Raw genomic sequence first — 20,387 nt, 5'->3', positions numbered from 1 at the left:
TTTGTTTTCTGCACTTTTTTCTAAACGCTTATTATGGCATTTTGAATATTTTTTATAATCGTTTAATTAAGATCGGGTTTGAACTTCGTTAACTTCTGATGGTCGACATAAATATGAAGCGAGGAAAAGACCGTGGGAAAATGAGTTGAATTTTCGTCTTGATGTGGATTATTTTATTAGTTTTCAGACATTTACAACCAAAAAACCATGCATTTGCACCTTGGACATAACTTTTGCATATTATAAAATGACATCCTGAAGAGAAAGGGGAACCCGGTAGGGGATACGTATTGTTTATGCAATACTCTCAGAATGCTTGTTTTTCCTGCACAACAAAAAAGTTCCTTGACAAAATGCTTAATTTAATGAAAGAAAAGTTTCATTAATTGATCTCATTTTTTTTCTATTATAATTGGGTACTATTTTTCAGGGGTATTTAATAAATTCATCATTTTACATGTAACAGTTACTTTATCCTAAGAGCCGTATTACACCTCGATGACAGACCCTGATTATCAGATTATATGACTGGCGTTGAAATAACTTCTGATTAAAGTATTATCGCAAATTGAGTATAATTATATAAACTGTTTTCAAATTTAATTTGAACTTGTATTGAAATAAAGTATCATATACATTTATTGACTGAGTTCGACGGTATCATGCGGTTAGTTGTTGGCAAAAACCAAAGTGTTAGGCCGAGGGCAGACAGCTGTGTTCGACTCGAGGGTCAACAAAACGCAGAACACAGTCATTAAATGTTTTGTTATACCTTTCATTTTTTGACAATTATGTAATTTGTATTGTCTTTCGTGAAGTTACAGGTCCGTCACTTTTCTGTGACATTCTGTGACGTAAGATGTGACGTCCAACATTTCATCGACCTGTCCAACATCCCTTTCAAAATTATTTTGTTATAAAGCTGATTCTGATTGCACACATAAGTACTCTGAAGTTGACATCAAGAAGATGCTTGAGTTTCTGATTGTTAACATCTATGTGGTTTTTAGAGACCAGGTATTCCAACAGTCTATTGGAATTCCAATCGATACAAATTGCATTCCGTTATTAGCAGACTTATTTTTATATTCATATGAAGCATAATTTCTGCAAAATCTTATGCGTGTAAAAACAAGAGGCCCATGGGCCACATCGCTCACATGAGAAGCTTTGACCATTCTGTTCTTTACCAGATTTCGCCCTTGTTAAACATAATGCATCCCCACCCTACCCCACTGATCATAATTTAGATATTTTGAAATCTACACTACCCCATGATCCTTCTATGACACATATGTTTCAGCTTTTTTGGCCCAGTGGTTCCTGAGAAGAAGATTTTCAAAGATTTTTCCTATATATTTCTATGTAAAACTTTGATTCCCTATAATGGCCCCGCCCTTCCCCCGTGGGTCATGATTCCTACAATTTAGAATTAACACTACCCCAGAATGCTTCCACATAAGTTTCACTTTTTCTGGCCCAGTGGTTCTTGAGAAGGAAATTTTCAAAGATTTTTCCAATATATTTCTATGTAAAACTTTGATACCCCATTGTGGCCCCGCCCTTCCCTTGGGGGTCATGATTTGAAGAATTTAGAATCTACACTATACCAGGAAGCTTCCACATAAGTTTCAGCTTTTCTGGCCCAGTGGTTCTTGAATAGAAGATTTTCAAAAATTTTTCCTATATATTTCTATATAAAACTTTGATTCCCTATTGTGGCCCCACCCTTCCCCCGGGAGTCATGATTTGAACAATTTAGAATCTACACTATACCAGGATGCTTCCATACAAGTTTCAGCTTTTCTGGCCCAGTGGTTCTTGAGAAGAAGATTTTCAAAGATTTTTCCTATATATTTCTATATAAAACTTTGATACCCCATTGTGGCCCTGCCCGTCCCCCGGGGGTCATGATTTGAACAATTTAGAATCTACACTACCCCAGGATGCTTCCACATAAGTTTAGCTTTATTGGCCCAGTGGTTCTTGAGAAGAAGATTTTTTAATGACCCCATCCTATTTTTGTCTTTTCTTGATTATCTCCCCTTGCGATCTCCCCTTGCGAGGGGATATGTCCCTTCATTTTAATAATTTAAATTCCCCTTCACCCAAGGATGCTTTGTACCAAGTTTGGTCAAAATTGGCCCAATGGTTCTTGAGAAGAAGTCGAAAATGTGAAAAGTTTACAGACGGACAGTCGGACAGACGGACGGACGACGGACAAAATGTGATCAGAAAAGCTCACTTGAGCCTTCGGCTCAGGTGAGCTAAAAAAAACACTTGCTGTGGCCTTCAACTCTACATTTTGATATATCGACGACGTATGTCAATTAATAATGGTAATTTCTCATTCCTACGTCGATACGATATATCCTGGTGAGCTTGAGATAAAAGATATCACAGAGTACGACATTTCTGTTTCATACTTTGATATTTTACTTGAAAAAGACACTAATGTTAATCTAACAACCAAGCTATATGATAAACGTGATGACTTTAAATTTTCTATCGTCAACTTCCCTTACTTATTCAGCAATATACCTTCATCGCCTGTATACGGAGTATATATATCTCAGTTTATTCAATACGCAAAAGCATGCTCTACGTATGAACAATTTCTAAAACGAGATAAATTATTGACAAGCAAGTTTAAGATACAAGAATATTAGCCGTCTTGTTTAAAGTCATCATTTCGTAAGTTCTATGGTCGATACAATGACCTTGTCAGCAAATACATTTTATCATTGAGTCAAATGCTGACTGACGTTTTTCATACCAATTGTTAGTCCATTATTTAAACACTGAATTGACGACGGATTTTTCTCGTTATTTCCTGATCAAGGTGCACACGGCGGGTGTGACCGGTCGGCAGGGGATGATCACTCCTCCATGGCACCTGATCACACCTCTGATGTTTCGAGGGTCCGTGTTTGCTCTGCTCTAATTTTGTATTGTTTTATGGACTTTGAGATTGAATACTTTTCGCTATCTCCATATCATTCGTCAGCGGTCCAACGATTTTTTATATCCCCGCTCAGCAAAACTTAAGAATTTTTTTTTTCGTATAGATTTGTATTTGAACAATTTTTTAAAGGTAAAACGATACATTTTCATGCATATTTAGCCTTTGAGGAGCCTCTACGTAGATTGAAAACAAATTTTACTGCAGTTTTTAAGAATATTAGATATAAATTTTAAATTCAATCAAAAATAATTCAGAGTGAAATAATACACATCTACATGTAGATGCCTTCCAGCGTCAAGAACTTGTGGAAGTTTTATCAGAAATGAGCAAAAACACATCAGACTCAAAACATTTACATGTTTTGTTCAGAACTCATTTCCAAAATACCGGTCATAGTAGCATAGTGGTACGGTATCCGCTTCGTAATCGTGATTATGGTTTTATTATAGTTTTCCGCGATCCGTTGCGACAAACCTACGACATAAAAATAGATTGTGCCTGTTCTTTAGTCAATAAAGCGTCCAGCACTAGATACATGAAAGCAAAAGATACGGGTCTTGCGGATGATATTGCACAAAACTGGGGTATCGTGTCACGGAAGACGTTACCATCACTTAAACATCTACTACAACCACAGTTATATGTTAAAAAGGTTTGTGAAATACTGTATTAACCTTGACCAATATGATCACACTCAAGTATCAACAAAATTACATGAAATCTGGAGCTGTCGAACAATAATGAAGTCGATGGTCCAAGAATAACTATAATTTGGGATCAGAGCAAGCAAGGTCATCTAAAACATCCTATGGAACGTAAGACAACATAAAACTTTCAATCAGTATTTCAAAAACTTCATATGATTTTATGTTTGCTCAGAAAACATGTGTCAAAAGAGGTTTTAATACATATTTGTTTTTACTGGTTCAAACAAAAAAAAACTTGTAAATTATTATACTCTACATAACTGGGAATTAGAAATTGTTCATTGAATGGTTGTATATTGTTATCAGGCCTCTTGATCACGAAGCGAACGCCTTACTACTAGGCTACCGTGATCGGTAAAATTGAACACTGAAAGTTAGGATCTCAAAACAATAAGTTATTGTATTTGTTTACTTTTCATGGTTTCATACCTATTCACTCTTTAGTATGTAGGTGTATTTGGTACAAATAAATCAATGGATTTCATGAAAAGAATTATAGTACACTATAATTGATATTACAATTAGATGGTGTGTATTTAAGGAATCAATGTCTAGTTAGTATAGTATGCCAGGGCATCAACAATAGTGGGAAACACACCCATTATGCATAAATTATCCCATGTTTCCCACTATTGTTGATGTCTCTGGCATACTATACTAACTAAACAGTGATTCATTATATATCCATTTCATTGTGAAATAAAATTGTAGATTTAGACTTTAAAAATGCAGACATAGATTTAAATTACACGAGGATCCTCATTATTATTTCAATAGTCCTCGCCGACTGACGTCAAATACAACGGCAGCCGCACGAAATTTTCATGCCTATATGGCCTCCTTAGCGTCCGACTCAGAGACAGAAGCGCACGAGATTTGAATGCATATTAGGCCCAATGAGCTCCTGACCTATCGACCTGCCTAATTTACATTCCGGCAGAATTATCAGGAAACCAGCTCCGCTTACTTTCAAAGGGTTATCATAGAGAAAAAAAAATTAGAAATGGAAATATTATAATTTATTATTAATAAGTTATTTATTTTCATTGTGTTACCCTTATGTAATTTGAGAAAACACAAAAAGTTAATTCAATAGGTCTTTGTCGTTTCTTTTTTAAAGCTTTTCCATACCAATATTAAAAACATAAATATATTTAGATTATATACGCACACAGTTAGACCTATAAAAATAAACAAGGAACACTTCAACTATCAAATAACAAGATAAGATATCAAGCTTAGTGATATGAATTGCTATTGTTAAGTTTAACAGAGCAAAACAACGTGTGAGATTTGCTGTAGCATAAAGTTTAAGAGAGCATTACACTAGATCAAATCTCACTCGTTGTTTTTAGTAATGTAAATCGAGTTTGTTCTTTTTGCTGTTCTTTTTCTGTGTATTTTTCAGCAATATCCTCATATGTCTGAAATGAAGGACTTCGACTCTGACGTTATCAATCTTGTCATATGTTTGATCATTTTGAGATCGTGAGATAGTTGAGCTGGGTTGAGATGACTGTCATAATTAATGTGGGGTTTTTTTTTGAATTTTTGAACAATTGAGTAAAGGTTTGCTTTATCCTCTATCATTTTTTTATGATTGATCAATATTGTTTAATATCAAGACACTTATAGGGGAAATATAGAAATACATGGGGTATTTGAAAAATGCATATTGATATATATATATATAATATATAAAAATATATATATATATATATATATATCATATTTTTACATCACTGCAATCTCGGAATGATGGTATTTCTTCACGCCTGTCATCCTAGAGACTGTTCCTTCCGTCCGAAATTTTATATTCTACTAAAATACTAACGAAAGGCTTCCTTATTAATGTTTTCCCGACTGTTACAGACTTCATGGGTTTTTGTCGATGTATACGCGGTTAACACTGCTCTTTGTTCTACCTTTTCCGAAAACGTCCCTTTTTCGAGCAATACCGACATTGTCTCAAAGATAGTAACCTCGATTTCTCAGCCATTTCTTAACTCTGAATGATCAAAGAACTACGAACTCTAACTCTTGATTCCCGCCCACATTTTGCACCCATTAAATTCAATATTAATGGCAATTTGGCCATTGAATCTTTGTTTAATACAAAGAACAGTTCTATGGTAATTGATTAATCATTTTAATTCCAGCGCTGGATAGTAGATTATCATTAATTCCAGCTCTTGAAAAAAGGGGGGTAGACGATATTTTCTAGTGAAATCGAACTTTCAAGAATCACCATATTTTGAAATAGTCTTAAATATGATAAAATGTATCTCATATCGTTTCTTATGTTTTACGCAAATAAATAAAAGACATAAATTAATAAAATACAGTTATTTAGTTGAAAATAGCTTTAAAATTGGTGAAAAATCAACAATTTTTTCGTTTTTTGTCTATAAACATATGTCCCCCCCCCCCCCGTGAAACACAAAAAGCTTTGGCATAAATTTGTAAAATGACAGTCCATATTAATTGTAAGAAGGAATTTTTGTTTCACGGGGGGGGAAAGATGTTTTAAAAATATTTTCCGTTTTCCGTTGATTTCTATAGTAAAAAACACAAGTTTTACCAAAATTATAGAGTTATCTCTCTTTGGTATCCAAAATAAGTTCCGTTTTATGAAAATTCATATAAATATCTATAAAATGCTTGAAAATCATTCGAATATGTTAACTTCTGAGAATTGACTTAGAGGTAGGCGGGAGAACAATACTATCGTTCGTAGTTCTTTGGCAGGCTTGACGTAATACTGTTTGTATCGTAAAAACAATCCGAATTTCCGCGGAATTTAAGTACAAATAAAATTTACAAAGTGATAAATAACATTTTGCGGTGCTCCGGTTCACCATCCCAAATCTACATGTAATTGTAATTATATACTTGACATTGAATATTTAATTTTACATTGTATAATTCATATTTAGTAAGGGATTATGAATATGATAAATATCAATGACATCATTTTTATCTAAATTTTAGCTTGTCTACGAACTTTACGGACAACCCTCGTATTTTATAAAAATCCTTACGAGAAAACATATCCTGAAAAATTGATATCACTTTCCTTAGAATCTGCAGTGTATTATCTGCAAACCTAATTCTGTAAATGTGACGTCGTTTAAGGCTTAATCATGTAACGTCCATTATTAAGCCCCTTGTGTGTTTAGATGAAAGTTTTGTTGAAAATTATCTCCACGGTATGGCGGAGCATGTATATTTGATATGTGGGTGGTAGATCACGTGCAGGGGCACATTAACAATACTTCATTGATAGGCAGCATTAAATGGATAAAACAGCATTTTAAACCAGTGAAATTTCAAGAATTTTATAAGAGTCAGGAATAAGTAATGTACAATTCATGATAAATGAAGGTACATCTACTGAGCAGAAAATTTTCTGGTCTGGAAAACATTGAAATTAAGTATAAGAGTCGATCAACTTTAAGGACTCCATTAAAATCGTTCTTTGGAAGTATAATTTAAGCATTGAACTATTTTTTTCTTTTGATTATTGAATGAGCAATATACCCATATTTACAAGAAAACACGGATGTAACCATCAATTGTCGCCTGGGAAATAATTAAAGTAAGCATGGAAATAAGTCCTGATCATAAAAACGCTTCGAAATGTGTTAAAAACTTGCGTCTGAAAGATTTTGAAACCATACAGTTGGAAAAATTAAACAAAAACTATACCCTTTTTTAAATTTTACCAATTCCTCAAGTTAACCTAGGCTGCATGAAATATAAATTAAAATCATGCATCTCCTATTTTCAAAAATATATTTCACTGAAAGAATATAAAACACGAACTGTGTTAAGTACGTTGTAATGCGAGAAGTAAAATTTGTTGTTATAAAAAAAGGGAACCTGTTGGGGTATTTTTTCGATAGTCAATGATAATCAACTTTATATATTCAATAGGAAAAGCTTATATATTAGTAATTTATAAAGCTAAGAATATTCTTATGTATAGCCTATTTAATGTGTAGATAACCTTTAATTGTAAAATAACTTCTCCTTACTCAATCCCATACACAAGAACTTAAACTTATATGTATGGAGCAGCCCGGGGCTCCAGGCTGCAATAAAATACAGCACGAGAAATGTATTCTAATATAATCCTCATTTTAATAAACAGATTCATATGACCTGTCACACATGTTTTTAGTTTTTAGTACATTAACTTGAACAACCTACTTATATTTCGATTTCGATTTCCGGGGTGTTATAGCTTTTAGACTTTTTGTGTGATATTAAATATGTTTAGACAGAATATGAGGAAGTATTTTTTTCCTATCATAATAATATTTCAAACTCCTAGACCAGCTTATAATGAAGAATAACAGTAGAAAGGAGTTCTAAAATATTGTCTTCCTTTATCTCGATTACTTATGTTTGTCTGTAAACACTTTTGTCAACAAACGAGAATCAGTCCTTAAATTAAAGCAAACTTACAGTTCTTTTATAGGGATATGTGTCGTATATAAACTAGAAAGTGCTCTCTTGTTAACTCAAGTACACACATTAAGGTTTCATTTATTTCTAGTATCATCCTTTTAACACATAAATCAGGAAATAATTATATGGATGCTGTTATGATTTTGTTTGTTTTACGAGCTAATAATATTTTTCGATGGTGAGGATTATTTGTGCTTTGAAGTGCTGTCATCATTTGAAAAAAAAACTTATTAAAGTATGAACAGAAGACAGTAGGTTTGTCTAATATCTGATTATAAACTGAATTCTGTCGGAATCAGCAATGCATTTAAAGATCCCTCACAATAGTTCCGTAGCTTCTTGTTTACTATAGAGGCAGCTGTTGATAAATAGAATGAGGCAAAACTAACTGAATGTGTTAATAAATCAGCGATCTGTTCTTTTATCAAGTACATTGTAAAGTTATAGTGTACAAAAAAAAAAATACAAAAATGTCAATTTGCCACATAGTTAAAAAAAATTATTTGGCACTTTACGTACAATTATCTAATATAAAAATTATTTGAAGATCGTCATAAATGCAATTAAATCGTAAGTACTTTTACCACGCTGTTTTACATACATAATCATAATCAGCGATTTTCCTCTTTGTTTATTTATAGTGAAATATTTCGAATATAGAGATAAACATAAGCCTAACTATTTCATATTATTTGAATGGTCTACTTGTGTAACATAAAAAATATTATTAGGAAAAGCTAAATGGTAAAAATCATTTTCCAGTTCTTCAGAGAAAAAAATTCCAAGAACTATACACTTTCTAAACTTGTGACAGAATATTAAATCTTTTTCAAAGAAAAATTTTTTTCGTATCATTTGTCCTTAAATTTCATTCAATGGTTTACAAGAAATTGCAGATATGAGATGGGAAGCCGAATGTGTAAGAGATAGACGGACAGACAGACGAACAACACGGTCATTATAAATCCTCCAACTTTTTAAGCGAGATAAACAGTATAATTGATTCATAATTACTTGTGCTGTAATTTTTCGATACATGCTTATGATCGAGATAATGAGCCCTGTATGACTACGAATTATGTTTGTAAATAAAAGATAGAGTCTACAGATTTCCTTGTAGATCACAGTAAAAAATATCTGTCTTTTGTCATTTCTTCCTGTTTATGAGAAATTCGCTTGTTTTATTGTTTTCCTGTATTATCGTCACTTTTGCAATATGCCAATCGTATCCTTCTTTGTTGAAAAATTATCTGTTCAGGCATGATGCTCTATCCTTTGTACTATCCACTTCCTTTAATCTACGTGTAAAAGTTACATTAATGAGTCAAAGCGTTGCTGAAGTGATATGATGGAGGTTAACAATGTCAAGTGTGTTTTAGATTGACCTATAATTAGTCTTTAAAATTATGTAAATGTTTATATTTTAAAAGAAACTCCATAAGTTAAAATAAAAGTAAAAAAAAGTAAACCGGCAATCATAAAAGTCAGCACTTTTCGCAGAGGTCCACTACGCAGCCTCATACTGTAAAATCCCATGTCAGTCTAACTCAACAAAGAAATAACTAATGTGAAGCTTATTCAGATTCAGTAGGTCTGATATATAGAAAATGTATTTACTAACTTTTGTAATAACTATGTATCATTCAAACGTTCAACTAAAGCACGCCTGCTCAACAACTCTTTCGCGGGCAAAATCTTCCTTGGAACTGGATATAATAATTATATGGTTACATGTACCATGCAGACGAGTATGATTTGGGATGGTGGACTCAAGGTGTTTGATGCCTTTTTCTACCTGTCATGGGCTTTCTGTTGTTGTGCCCACCAAACTGAAATCGCTTTCTTGGGCCTGCTTTTCAAGGTTTCTGTCAAAATAAACTGCAATTGTCTATGTTTAATTATCCTTACACTATTTTTTTTTTGACTTTCAGTCAAATAAATATACCATTTGAAACATTGTTAAGAGATATACAAGGTCATGTAGGCTAAATTTAAACTTCTGTAAAAAGCTTTATCATGACGAACAAACAGTTATGTTGTCCTTTCTCCGTTCATATCTAGGAAAAATATTTGTGAAATTGTGGATATATAAATAAGAAAATGTTATAATTATAATCAAATGAAATAAATTCTATCCATTTTAATTTAAAAGGTGGAGAAAAATGATTTTTTTTTTTAATTAACGTTAAAGGCGATTCATAACAAGGCACAAGTTTCCGTTTTGAATTTAAAATTGAAGTTAAAATTCATGCGAATTTCGATAATTTGCACTTACCAGCTTCCAAAATTCAAGAGTACTGTGCAACTATATATTCAAGAAGTGGCGTGAATCAGATGCGGATACTAAAAAATTCTAAAGAACTTTTGGACACTTTAAATCACAAGACTTTACAAAAATCAACAGCTTAAAGACTCACGACTTTCCAACTTTATACACATCAATTCCCCACGACAAATTAAAATCCAGGATTTTTTATATCATTGACAGTTGTTTCTTCAATAAAAATGTTCCGCAAGGGTCGGTTCTAGGACCATTCCTTTTTCTTATTTATATTAATGATATTACTGAAAGCATACAAAATCAAATTCGACTGTTTGCAGATGACACATCTTTGTTTGTTATTGTCGATACTGACATAGATAACTCAGCAATATCTCTTACTACAGACCTTGAAAAAATTAGGCAGTGGTCCCATCAATGGCTAGTTGAATTCAACCCTAATAAAACTATTAATGTCAATTTTACTAGAACTCAACGAGTACATCCAAATATTACATTTGGAAACACAATGAATATAATTTCCCTAAATCAAAGTCACTGTCACCTTGGACTGACACTTCAGTCTAATGGGGGTTGGTCAGAACATATCGCAACAATTTATGAAAAAGCTTGCCTAAGACTAAACATACTGCGCACACTAAAATATAAATTAAAGAGAGACTCCTTAATCAAAATATACCTATCATTTGTTCGACCAGTTGTAGAATATGGGGATGTGGTATGGGATAATTGCACTGAAGAACAATCTAAATTATTGGAGAGTGTGCAGGTGAAAGCTGCAAGAATAATTACAGGCATTAGGTGTAATACATCAAAAAGTAATTTATACAAAGAGTTGGGGTGGGACACTTTAAGTTCAAGGAGGGAAAATCATAAGCTTACATTGATGTTTAAAATACTTAATAATCTTACCCCTGATTACATGAATAATATGCTTGAAGGATGTATGCCAATCCAGCATATTAATTATAATTTGCGCAACCCTAATTCATATCGAATCCCAATCATTAGAACAGTGTCATACTACAACAGCTTTGTACCATCCACAATATCCTTGTGGAAAAAATCTATCAGATGATTGTAAAAACTCCCCTACATTACAAACTTTTAAAAATAAATTAAACTCTACCACTCCTATTCAGAAAAATAAATATAAACTTTACAATTATGGTAATAGAATTGAAAACATAATACACTGTCAGTTAAGGAATAAATGTAGCAACCTTAATGCTGATCTTTTTAAAGATCACTTAAATGAATCACCAATATGTACAAATTGTGGATATCAAAATGAGAACTCACTGCATTCCTTCTTGTATTGTCAACAATTTGCCTTACAACGACAATTACTGATTAAATACATGAATGAAAATAACATACCAATTAATATAGAAAACATATTATATGGTGTAGACTCACTAAGTCTGGATAAAATTATTTCATTTTTTGATAAGGTACATACCTTTATAAGAACCTCTAAGAGGTTTTCATTGAAATTTTAGTTTATTATATTCTATGGGAAATGTATTATTTTACTACATGTATATGTAAACTGCTGTTAGGGAATTCTTCCTACTCTGGGTCAACAATAATTGCTCAAACATATGTTCTTGTTTTTTCTTTATTTGTTTTTTGTTTTTTGTTTTTTTTTCCTTTCTGTTGATTATATTTTATTTATTATATAATTATTATTTTTCCTATCCACTTGTAAAATTATATTTTTTTCTTATCATTTCTCTCTCTCTCTCTCTCTGAATAAATTCCAAATATGTACCAATTTATAATCTACTCTTCATACATTTTCCAATGTTTACATGTACTTGTAATTGTACCTTGACCTATGGAGAGAACGATCATAGGCATTTATGCCTGCTGTTCAATCCATTTCTTTATATGAATAAAATATGCTTTAAATTAAAAATGGAACTCGTAAATTAACTTACCTCGTCATTGGTCATTTGCAAAATTATTTTGTTAAAACAGATTCTGATTGCACACATAAGTATTCTGAAGTTGACATGAAGAAGATGCTTGAGTTTCTGATTGACAACATCTTTGTGGTTTTTGGAGACCAGGTATTCCAACAGTCTATTGGAATTACCATGGGTACAAATTGCGCTCTGTTTTTAGCAGACTTATTTTTATATTCATATGAAGCAGAATTTATGCAAATCTTTTGCGTGAAAAGAAGAAAACACTTGCTGTGACCTTCAACTCGACATTTAGATATGTAGACGACGTATTGTCATTTAATAATGGCAATTTCCATTCCTACGTCGATACGATATATCCTGGTGATCTTGAGGATACCACAGAGTCCGGCACTTCTGTTTCATACTTGGATATTTTACTTGAAAAAGACACGAATGGTAATCTAACAACCAAGGTCTATGATAAATGTGATGACTATAACTTTTCTATCGTCAACTTCCCTTACTTATGCAGCAATATACCTTCATTATCGACATACGGAGTCAAACAGTAACAATTAATGTGAATCATACAATGTTTTTCTGCTGAATTCTACTTTGTAGGATTATTCTACAGGTCAAATTAATGAACAAAAATATACAATATGTTTTTTTCTGCAACTGCTGCAACATTAATTTCAATACTGTCAACCAAAAAATCATTTTACCATTTACGCTTTGTCTTCAGAGAGAGAGATGTAAAATAAAATATGACAGTTTTTAACACGAATCAAGTTTCTTTAATCACCGTTATGACGATTATCTGTTATTCCATTTAATTACAAATTTAAGATTCCGCTTACTAAGACACACTTTGGGACATTCAATTAGAATATCATTCTGAAGTTATTTTTTATACATGTTAATCATTCAAAGCACAGCTCCACCTGTTACAAAAATGACAGGGAAACATATCAGAAATCTATCAGGAAGAAATCATTTCAAAAAAAGCTTTTACATATCAGGATCAAAATATGTATTGCCAAATCAAGCATTTTTCTGATCATGTGTTCCATTTTGAAAATTATCTTCGACCCCAATCATTATATACAAGTATATAAATACAAAACTTTGACACATAATAGAACAAACGAAAAGAACAGTCAATGAATTAATAACTAGTGTAACAAATCTGAATTCGGTTTGCAAAAAAATTGATGAGCGATTTTTCTTTAAAAGACGGAGAGATGCAACTCTAGCATAGGAGAGTAAAAATTGCAAATAAACACTTTCAAATCCATGTGACAAGTGACTTTTATTAAAGAAGCACAAGCGTGATGGAATGGACATTAATCTTTTTTCTGCTTTTTCCATCTGTTGGTAAAGTAATTTGTCAAGGTAAATAAAGTGATAATTATTATCTTTATCTTGGTTTAATTAATTAATCATATAAAGCTACTGCATCGATGACATTCACTAATTCTATAATTGCTTTTTTATCTAGATGATGCAATCCCACCTAAGATAACTAGTATATTTAAAAATGAATATCATCTCCCTGTATCAACTGTTTTAGCTGATACTAAGATTACATGCAAGGCAAGACATGGACAGATTCAGTAAGTATATGTTATATTTCATGTTCAGACTATTCAATCGATATAAGTTTTAAAGATTGTAAAGTGGTTTTTTTTTGTATTTCAACAAAATATCCTTTTACTTTCCTTTTCTGGAGTAATGTCGAGGCTTTATTTATTGCAAGAATTATAAATATATTTTATTTCTAAAATTGAACAATTCATGAAAAACAATTTCTATCTTAAAGTAGGAGTATGAGACTAAATGTCTTAAACCAGTAATGTTAATTACATCTCAATTTTAAGTTAGATACAAAAGTTAACATAAAAGGCATACCCATTTAAAAGCTTTTTTTTCTTTTTTTTTCTACCGTCATACATATAAATACATTTTGTACTCCTTTCATATATTTATCCATTGATGGAAAATAAATCAATAATACATTCTAATGCAATTGTTTGGTAAAACACATTTTGTTTTGCTGAAGCTCTAAAGCAGTAAAACGAGCATTTTAAAACAAGAGAGAAAGCTTTTCATCTCAACAAAATAAAACGTAAACAACAAGCAGAATGCACAGATGTCATTATAATTGGAAGAACTATCTTCTAATTTGGTATTTGCGACCGTTAATGCTTACGTGCTGCCGGTAAAACTCGATGTGCGACCGTTAAATCAGCATTAACGATCGCAAACACCAAATTAGAAGATAGTTCTTCCCTAATTCTCGAAAGACCAAGTAAACTCAATAGAAACCTTGTATCACAACACTCACTAGAGTCACCCTTATTCTGTTTATACTCAGAATTTTATTTAATGTTAAATGGATAGAATTTATTTCTTTGATTATAATTATTACATTTTCTTATTTATATACCAACAAATTCACAAATATATTTCCTAGATATGAATGGAGAAAGGACAACATAACTGTTCAGTCAAGTGAATTTGTGTCAGTAAATAATTCTACAGGAACATTGAGCTTCAACAAAATGAGGAATTCTGATTACGGAACCTATCAATGTTTGGCCTCCAATAACGCTGGGACCTCTATTTCTAATCCCTTCGAAGTTAAAAAAACTGGTAAGTTAACGTTTCTTATCAGGAAAATAGAACTGGCATATAAACCTTGCCTTATAGAAAATTTGAGCAATTTCATAAATTATTCTCCAAGGAAATGTTATAAAAGTAAAATATTACCATCAATTATTATGCAAAACGGCATGAACTAATTTTTAATGTCTTATGGAGTTAACTTTTGTTTTCTACATTTCTATTATTTATTTTGAGGGATATTAAGTGTCAGTCCGCGAGAAAACCATGCAGAAATGTCCAAATCGAAGGTTGTCATATCTTAATGAAATTTGGTGCGTAGTTTGACTTTATAATATGTTATTCAAAAATGACCCCCAAAAAAAATCCCATCATCCAACATGGCAGCCGTAGGCAGCGCCACCTCCTTTTTGCACATTTAAGTACAAATGCACTTAAAAAATTGAAGGAAAATGGTATAATTCACATTTGATTTATTTAATGCTCAAAATTAAACTTGCATTTCCATTAAGGTTTTTTAAAGTAACATAAGACTATGTTCTTTTAAAATTGATATTTATTATCATCAAATATGCAATATATCAAAGGGCAGACAACTCTTGAAAATTGGCATGATGCCAATTTTCAAGAATTGCCAAAAGTATTACCAATTTAATGCCCCAAATCTTCCAAGACCAATCTTTAAAATTAATTATTTTGATTTTATTGTACAAATATAACTCTAAACATTATCTTTGCAAAATGTTGAGCTTGGGAAATAATAAATAATTGAGATATGGGGATTTACAAATTGCCAATTTTCGAAAAAAAAATGTTTAAACTCAAATGGGTTACAAAGTCAAATATAGTACTTTGAATTAAAACAATTGTTGTTCAATGTTCAAACATGTAACAATTTTCTTTGAAATAAAAATTAAGATTGAAAAAAAAGAAATTAAACTAAATTGACAGAAAGGATCCCTAGTATGAGGATTGGCATTTTGCCAATTGTTTAGAAATGAAAAAAAAAAACAGCATTGTATTGGCTTACTTGCAATTTTTCAACAATCATATGAATATTCATGTTCTTAAGGTTTCGTCAAAGGTCGATATGACTAAAAAATTATTTTTACAATAGCTCCAAAACTATGTGTGGTATAAAGTCAAAACGTTTACAGTTTATAAATATATCACTGATTAATAGATAGAAAGTATCGCTTGATAACAAATATTTTTAAAAAGATATTTTTTGAGAGAAATCGTATCAGAAAATGTGCATATTAAAAAAACGCACCTGCTTAATTCTGCCTTTTTTGTGACAACTATCGTTGCAGAAATAATATATGTTTATCATTGAAGGGCAAGTTGGGCGTGAATGGTCTCTGAAAGGTTGTTATTGAAAGCATGACATGTATATAGACAAGACCCTATAAAATTCGCCATTTGCAATGTACTTTCACTTTCAAGTCTTAACATTTGGACAAAATAAACAGGGAAAACAACTTTCTAGAGGCTCTCCAAGTCCAACTTGCCCTTCATTGATAAACATATTTTGTTTCTGCAATAATGGTTTTTACTTAGAGTGCAGAATTAATTAGGTGTATTTTTTGAAAATATATGCATTTTTAAGAAGAATTTTTCTCAATTAATATTTTTTCCAAGTATTTTTTTTTCAAGTGATACTTTCTATCTATTAATAAATGAAATATTTATAAACTGTAAAAGTTTTAACTTTATACCCCACATGGTTTTGTGGCTATTGTAAAAATAAAATTTTGGACATGTTGACCTTTGACGAAACCTTAACATTTTGTAAATTAGTTTCTATTTAATTAATAAAAGGGAAAATACAGGTATTTAAATTTAAACGGACTCGATTTCAGTATCATTCATATGAATTTTGAGACTTGAACATATAAGATTTGAGCCTTCAGTAAGTTGTTTGCTTTCTGTCAATTTTACAATCTTGTAAAAATACTGACAGGAGATGTTTTACAAAATACTGCATAAAGGAGTTAAAGAAAATGAAAGATGCTGGAGTTTAGTCTTATCCCACCTCCCGAATCAAACAATTGTCATCTTTTTTCGCTTGGCAAATTCTTTTCAGCTTTACACCCCCCTCCCATCTCGACCCTTTCAGAATTGTTTCTATGTAACTGCTATGACTGCGATTTTCGTGAATAAGAGATTTTATGAACATGAATATATCAACTTATATTAAATAATGGGGGGGGTTGAATTTATAAAATATATATTGTTTATAAATTTGTGTATTTTAAGTGATTTAATCTAAAATAAAAAATATAATAATACGTTTTCCGTTCCTCGTTTTATCAACACCCCTCAAGAACCCCTATCATTTTTCATTATTTTATCCATTTAAATACTAGACAGTATGTAAATTGTTCACTCGTATATTTAATATCCTGACCTAAAAATGATTTTTTTTTAATCTTTTCTCGACTGACACGCCCCCTCCCCCAACTGTTTTCAGTGGATACATATAACATTTATAAAAACAATTTTCTTCAAATAAAAATCTGTCTGCAATTGTATTAATAATACCATTATCGTTATTAAGAAAAAGTATCAAATATTAATTTACAAAGCCTAATACAATTTTATTAATAATGTTACGAAAATAATTTTGACAAAATTTGATAGCACATCCCCCCCCCCCCTCATTTGAATGTATATGAATCCAGCCTTATATCATGTTTATAGATGTTAAATTCAAGCCAGTTTTAAATTGTTACCACTTTGTACTGCAAACTAGCATACATTTTGGCTGCAGTAACAACTCATGTTTTCTTTTTTTTATTTGGGGGTGGAGGGGGGGTAGTACCCTCCCTTGAATAATTTTGCCAATATATATCGTGGATGGTCCTATATCAGTGGAGTACCTAAATCGGTGGCATCTCCTTTTGAGCTGATGATTTTTTAATTGGAGATCTGACTTTAGCAGTATATGAATGATAAGTAACAGTCAGTAGTTTAAAGTATGTAATGTAAAATTAAAAATATTCCATGGAATGTCGGTGTTTGGACTGGTTAACTCAAAAACACACTAAATTTATGAAACGTACACAATTTACATGTAGATTGAAATAACCAATTATTTTTGAATTGTTGAGAGTATGCAATCAAATACCTGTATGCATTCTTATATTTTCTGAACTGATGACAAAACAAGTTTCTAAGACACTCAGAAAACTACGTACATTTATATTGAAAATGATTTTAGTTTTCAGTCCTCCATGATTTTTCCCCTCGCTTATTTCATTATTACATGTTTCATATGTGTTTTTTTCTCTTTTTTCTCTTCCTTTTCACATTCTGATTATGTATATCATATACTGGCGTCCTTGACCTGAATTTATATGTTGTAAATATTCTTCATTGTCCTTATGTACCTGAAATGGTTTGAGTGAATAAAATGATCTTGAACTTGAACGAGGCCAGGTGCCTTAAACAAAATATCAAATGCATATTATTTTGATAAAAACCATCTATTATCATTTGATTTAATTTCCTATTCAATTGTACTTGTAAGGAAAAATTTTGTAACTGCTAATTATCACAAAATACATGTAGATAACTTTAAAGAAAACATAGCTACTACATGTATATGCTTGTTCCTTAAATAAAAAAAACATCTGATGACCTTTTATTTCTTACTTTCTATGGAATTCTTGGTAGTTGATAATGTAGGTTGTCCCCCTTCCCCACACTGAGATATTTGTTTATTCAAGCTAATTTGTTGTTTCGTTCTTCCATTAAAATATCTTAAAATAAGTTTTCCCTCTTTCATAGTGCAATAATGCTCCACAAAAACTCCCTCGGTGAAGAAAAAATGATCATACATGACTTACTTCTTTCCATATTGACATACCTGTCACTTTTTACCCAAGAATACTAAAGAGTTCCAACAAGGGGAGATAACAATGGAACTCCAGCAAATTGGTAAAAAGGGGCTAAAATAAGCAATAGAAAGTAATATGAAGTATCCAAATCAGTTATTCGTATTCTAAAAAATATATTAGATTAAAAATCTTCTCTTTTTTATTTAAATATCATAGAAATAATCCATAAATATGGTAATAGACTGTTATAATTATTTAAAATATGTGAAATTGTAGCAAAGTATGGTATTTCAAAAATAATTTACAACATGTAGATATTATTTCCAAAGCTCAATATTTTAATACAAAATAGTGTTAGATCATTCTTAAAGTAACATTTAATTTAATTTCAACCTTGGTCTTGAGAGAAACGATCATCTGAAAATGGCTAACAAATCATACTCATTGATATAGGATCTATAAATAGATGTGTAAAAAATAAAATATTCATTTGAATTAAGTTTTTTTCTCATTAATTGTGTAAAATGGACCATGACTTTGAAAATAAAACAAAATTTGAAAATAAACTGATGACAAAAGGTCACTTTTTGACTTGATCAATTTGTATAGATTTTCTATTAAATTTTGAGTGATTTTCGACAAATATGCAAATGAGCTGTTACTAAAAATAGATGCAGGGTTCGACATTTTTTGTGGATATTCTGACATCTACCTTAATGTAGAAAATTTTAAGTCACTAAAAACTCCCAAGTTGCAACCTTCCATTTGGACATTTTTTTGAATTTTGCATGGTTTATATATTTTTTATAGTAAATATTCAGGTTTTATAAAAACGCACAATTATTGAAAAATAAACATAATTTTAAGATTTATAAGCTACAAGTTTTAACTAACGTGAACTTGGCAATCTACACGTAACCTGCGTAAGAGGATACGTGTAGAAATTCGTCATTTGCAAAAGTGATGACGTAATGCACAGCTTTCTGGTGCTACACGTACACGTACGCGTAAACGTGGTTTGCTAAACCTCTCTAATGTAAAGCTGACGTCAAAAATATTTGACATGTAATTTCAAATTTTTCTTAAGTTTTAGCATGCATTAAGTTATCTTACAATCTTGTGAAACACAATTTGTGATTATTTAAATGCATCTATATTCTGTTGAACTTTATACTGTAGAAAAAAAATGAATTAGCGTCAATTCGTGAAATATTTTGTTTAATGTCTGAATTATTATATTAAAAATGATGGAATTTAACATACACGGGAAAATACTTAAGGAATGAGGAAAAAATGAATGTAGAATATTGATTTAAATAAAAATAAATTATAATCGTGTTTCCCTAACATAATTGTATTTATTATATAATGATTTATATTCTTGTGTTAAACTTTGATCTCCCATTGTGCACCCAACCTACAGCCTAGATCATGATTTAATGTAACCTTAATCTACACAACATGCTTTCGTATAACTATCACCAAAGATGCTTTTGTTGTTCTTGAGAAGATTTTTAAGAATTTCTCCCATGTATTCCTATGTTAACTTTGATCACCCATTGTGACCCTATTCTACCGCTG

General features: G+C 31.2%; 1 protein-coding gene across 1 annotated transcript; it reads left to right on the top strand.

Annotated features, from left to right (window-relative positions):
* Positions 1–13,603: 13,603 nt before the first annotated feature.
* On the top strand, positions 13,604–14,994 carry LOC134238056 (uncharacterized; the record flags this gene model as incomplete). The annotated part of the gene is made up of 3 exons (XM_062720185.1): positions 13,604–13,734; positions 13,841–13,955; positions 14,816–14,994. Coding segments are annotated over exons 1-3 (355 nt in total), but the record flags the coding sequence as incomplete, so codon positions are not given.
* Positions 14,995–20,387: the final 5,393 nt, after the last annotated feature.

This window comes from Saccostrea cucullata, unplaced genomic scaffold (assembly GCF_032062105.1).
Source record: "Saccostrea cucullata isolate Sc308-1 unplaced genomic scaffold, CSIRO_AGI_Scuc_v1 ctg9841, whole genome shotgun sequence".
Classification (NCBI taxonomy): domain Eukaryota; kingdom Metazoa; phylum Mollusca; class Bivalvia; order Ostreida; family Ostreidae; genus Saccostrea; species Saccostrea cuccullata.
The sequence above is the reverse complement of the archived record's forward strand: the minus strand, read 5'-3'. Positions and strand labels throughout refer to the sequence as shown.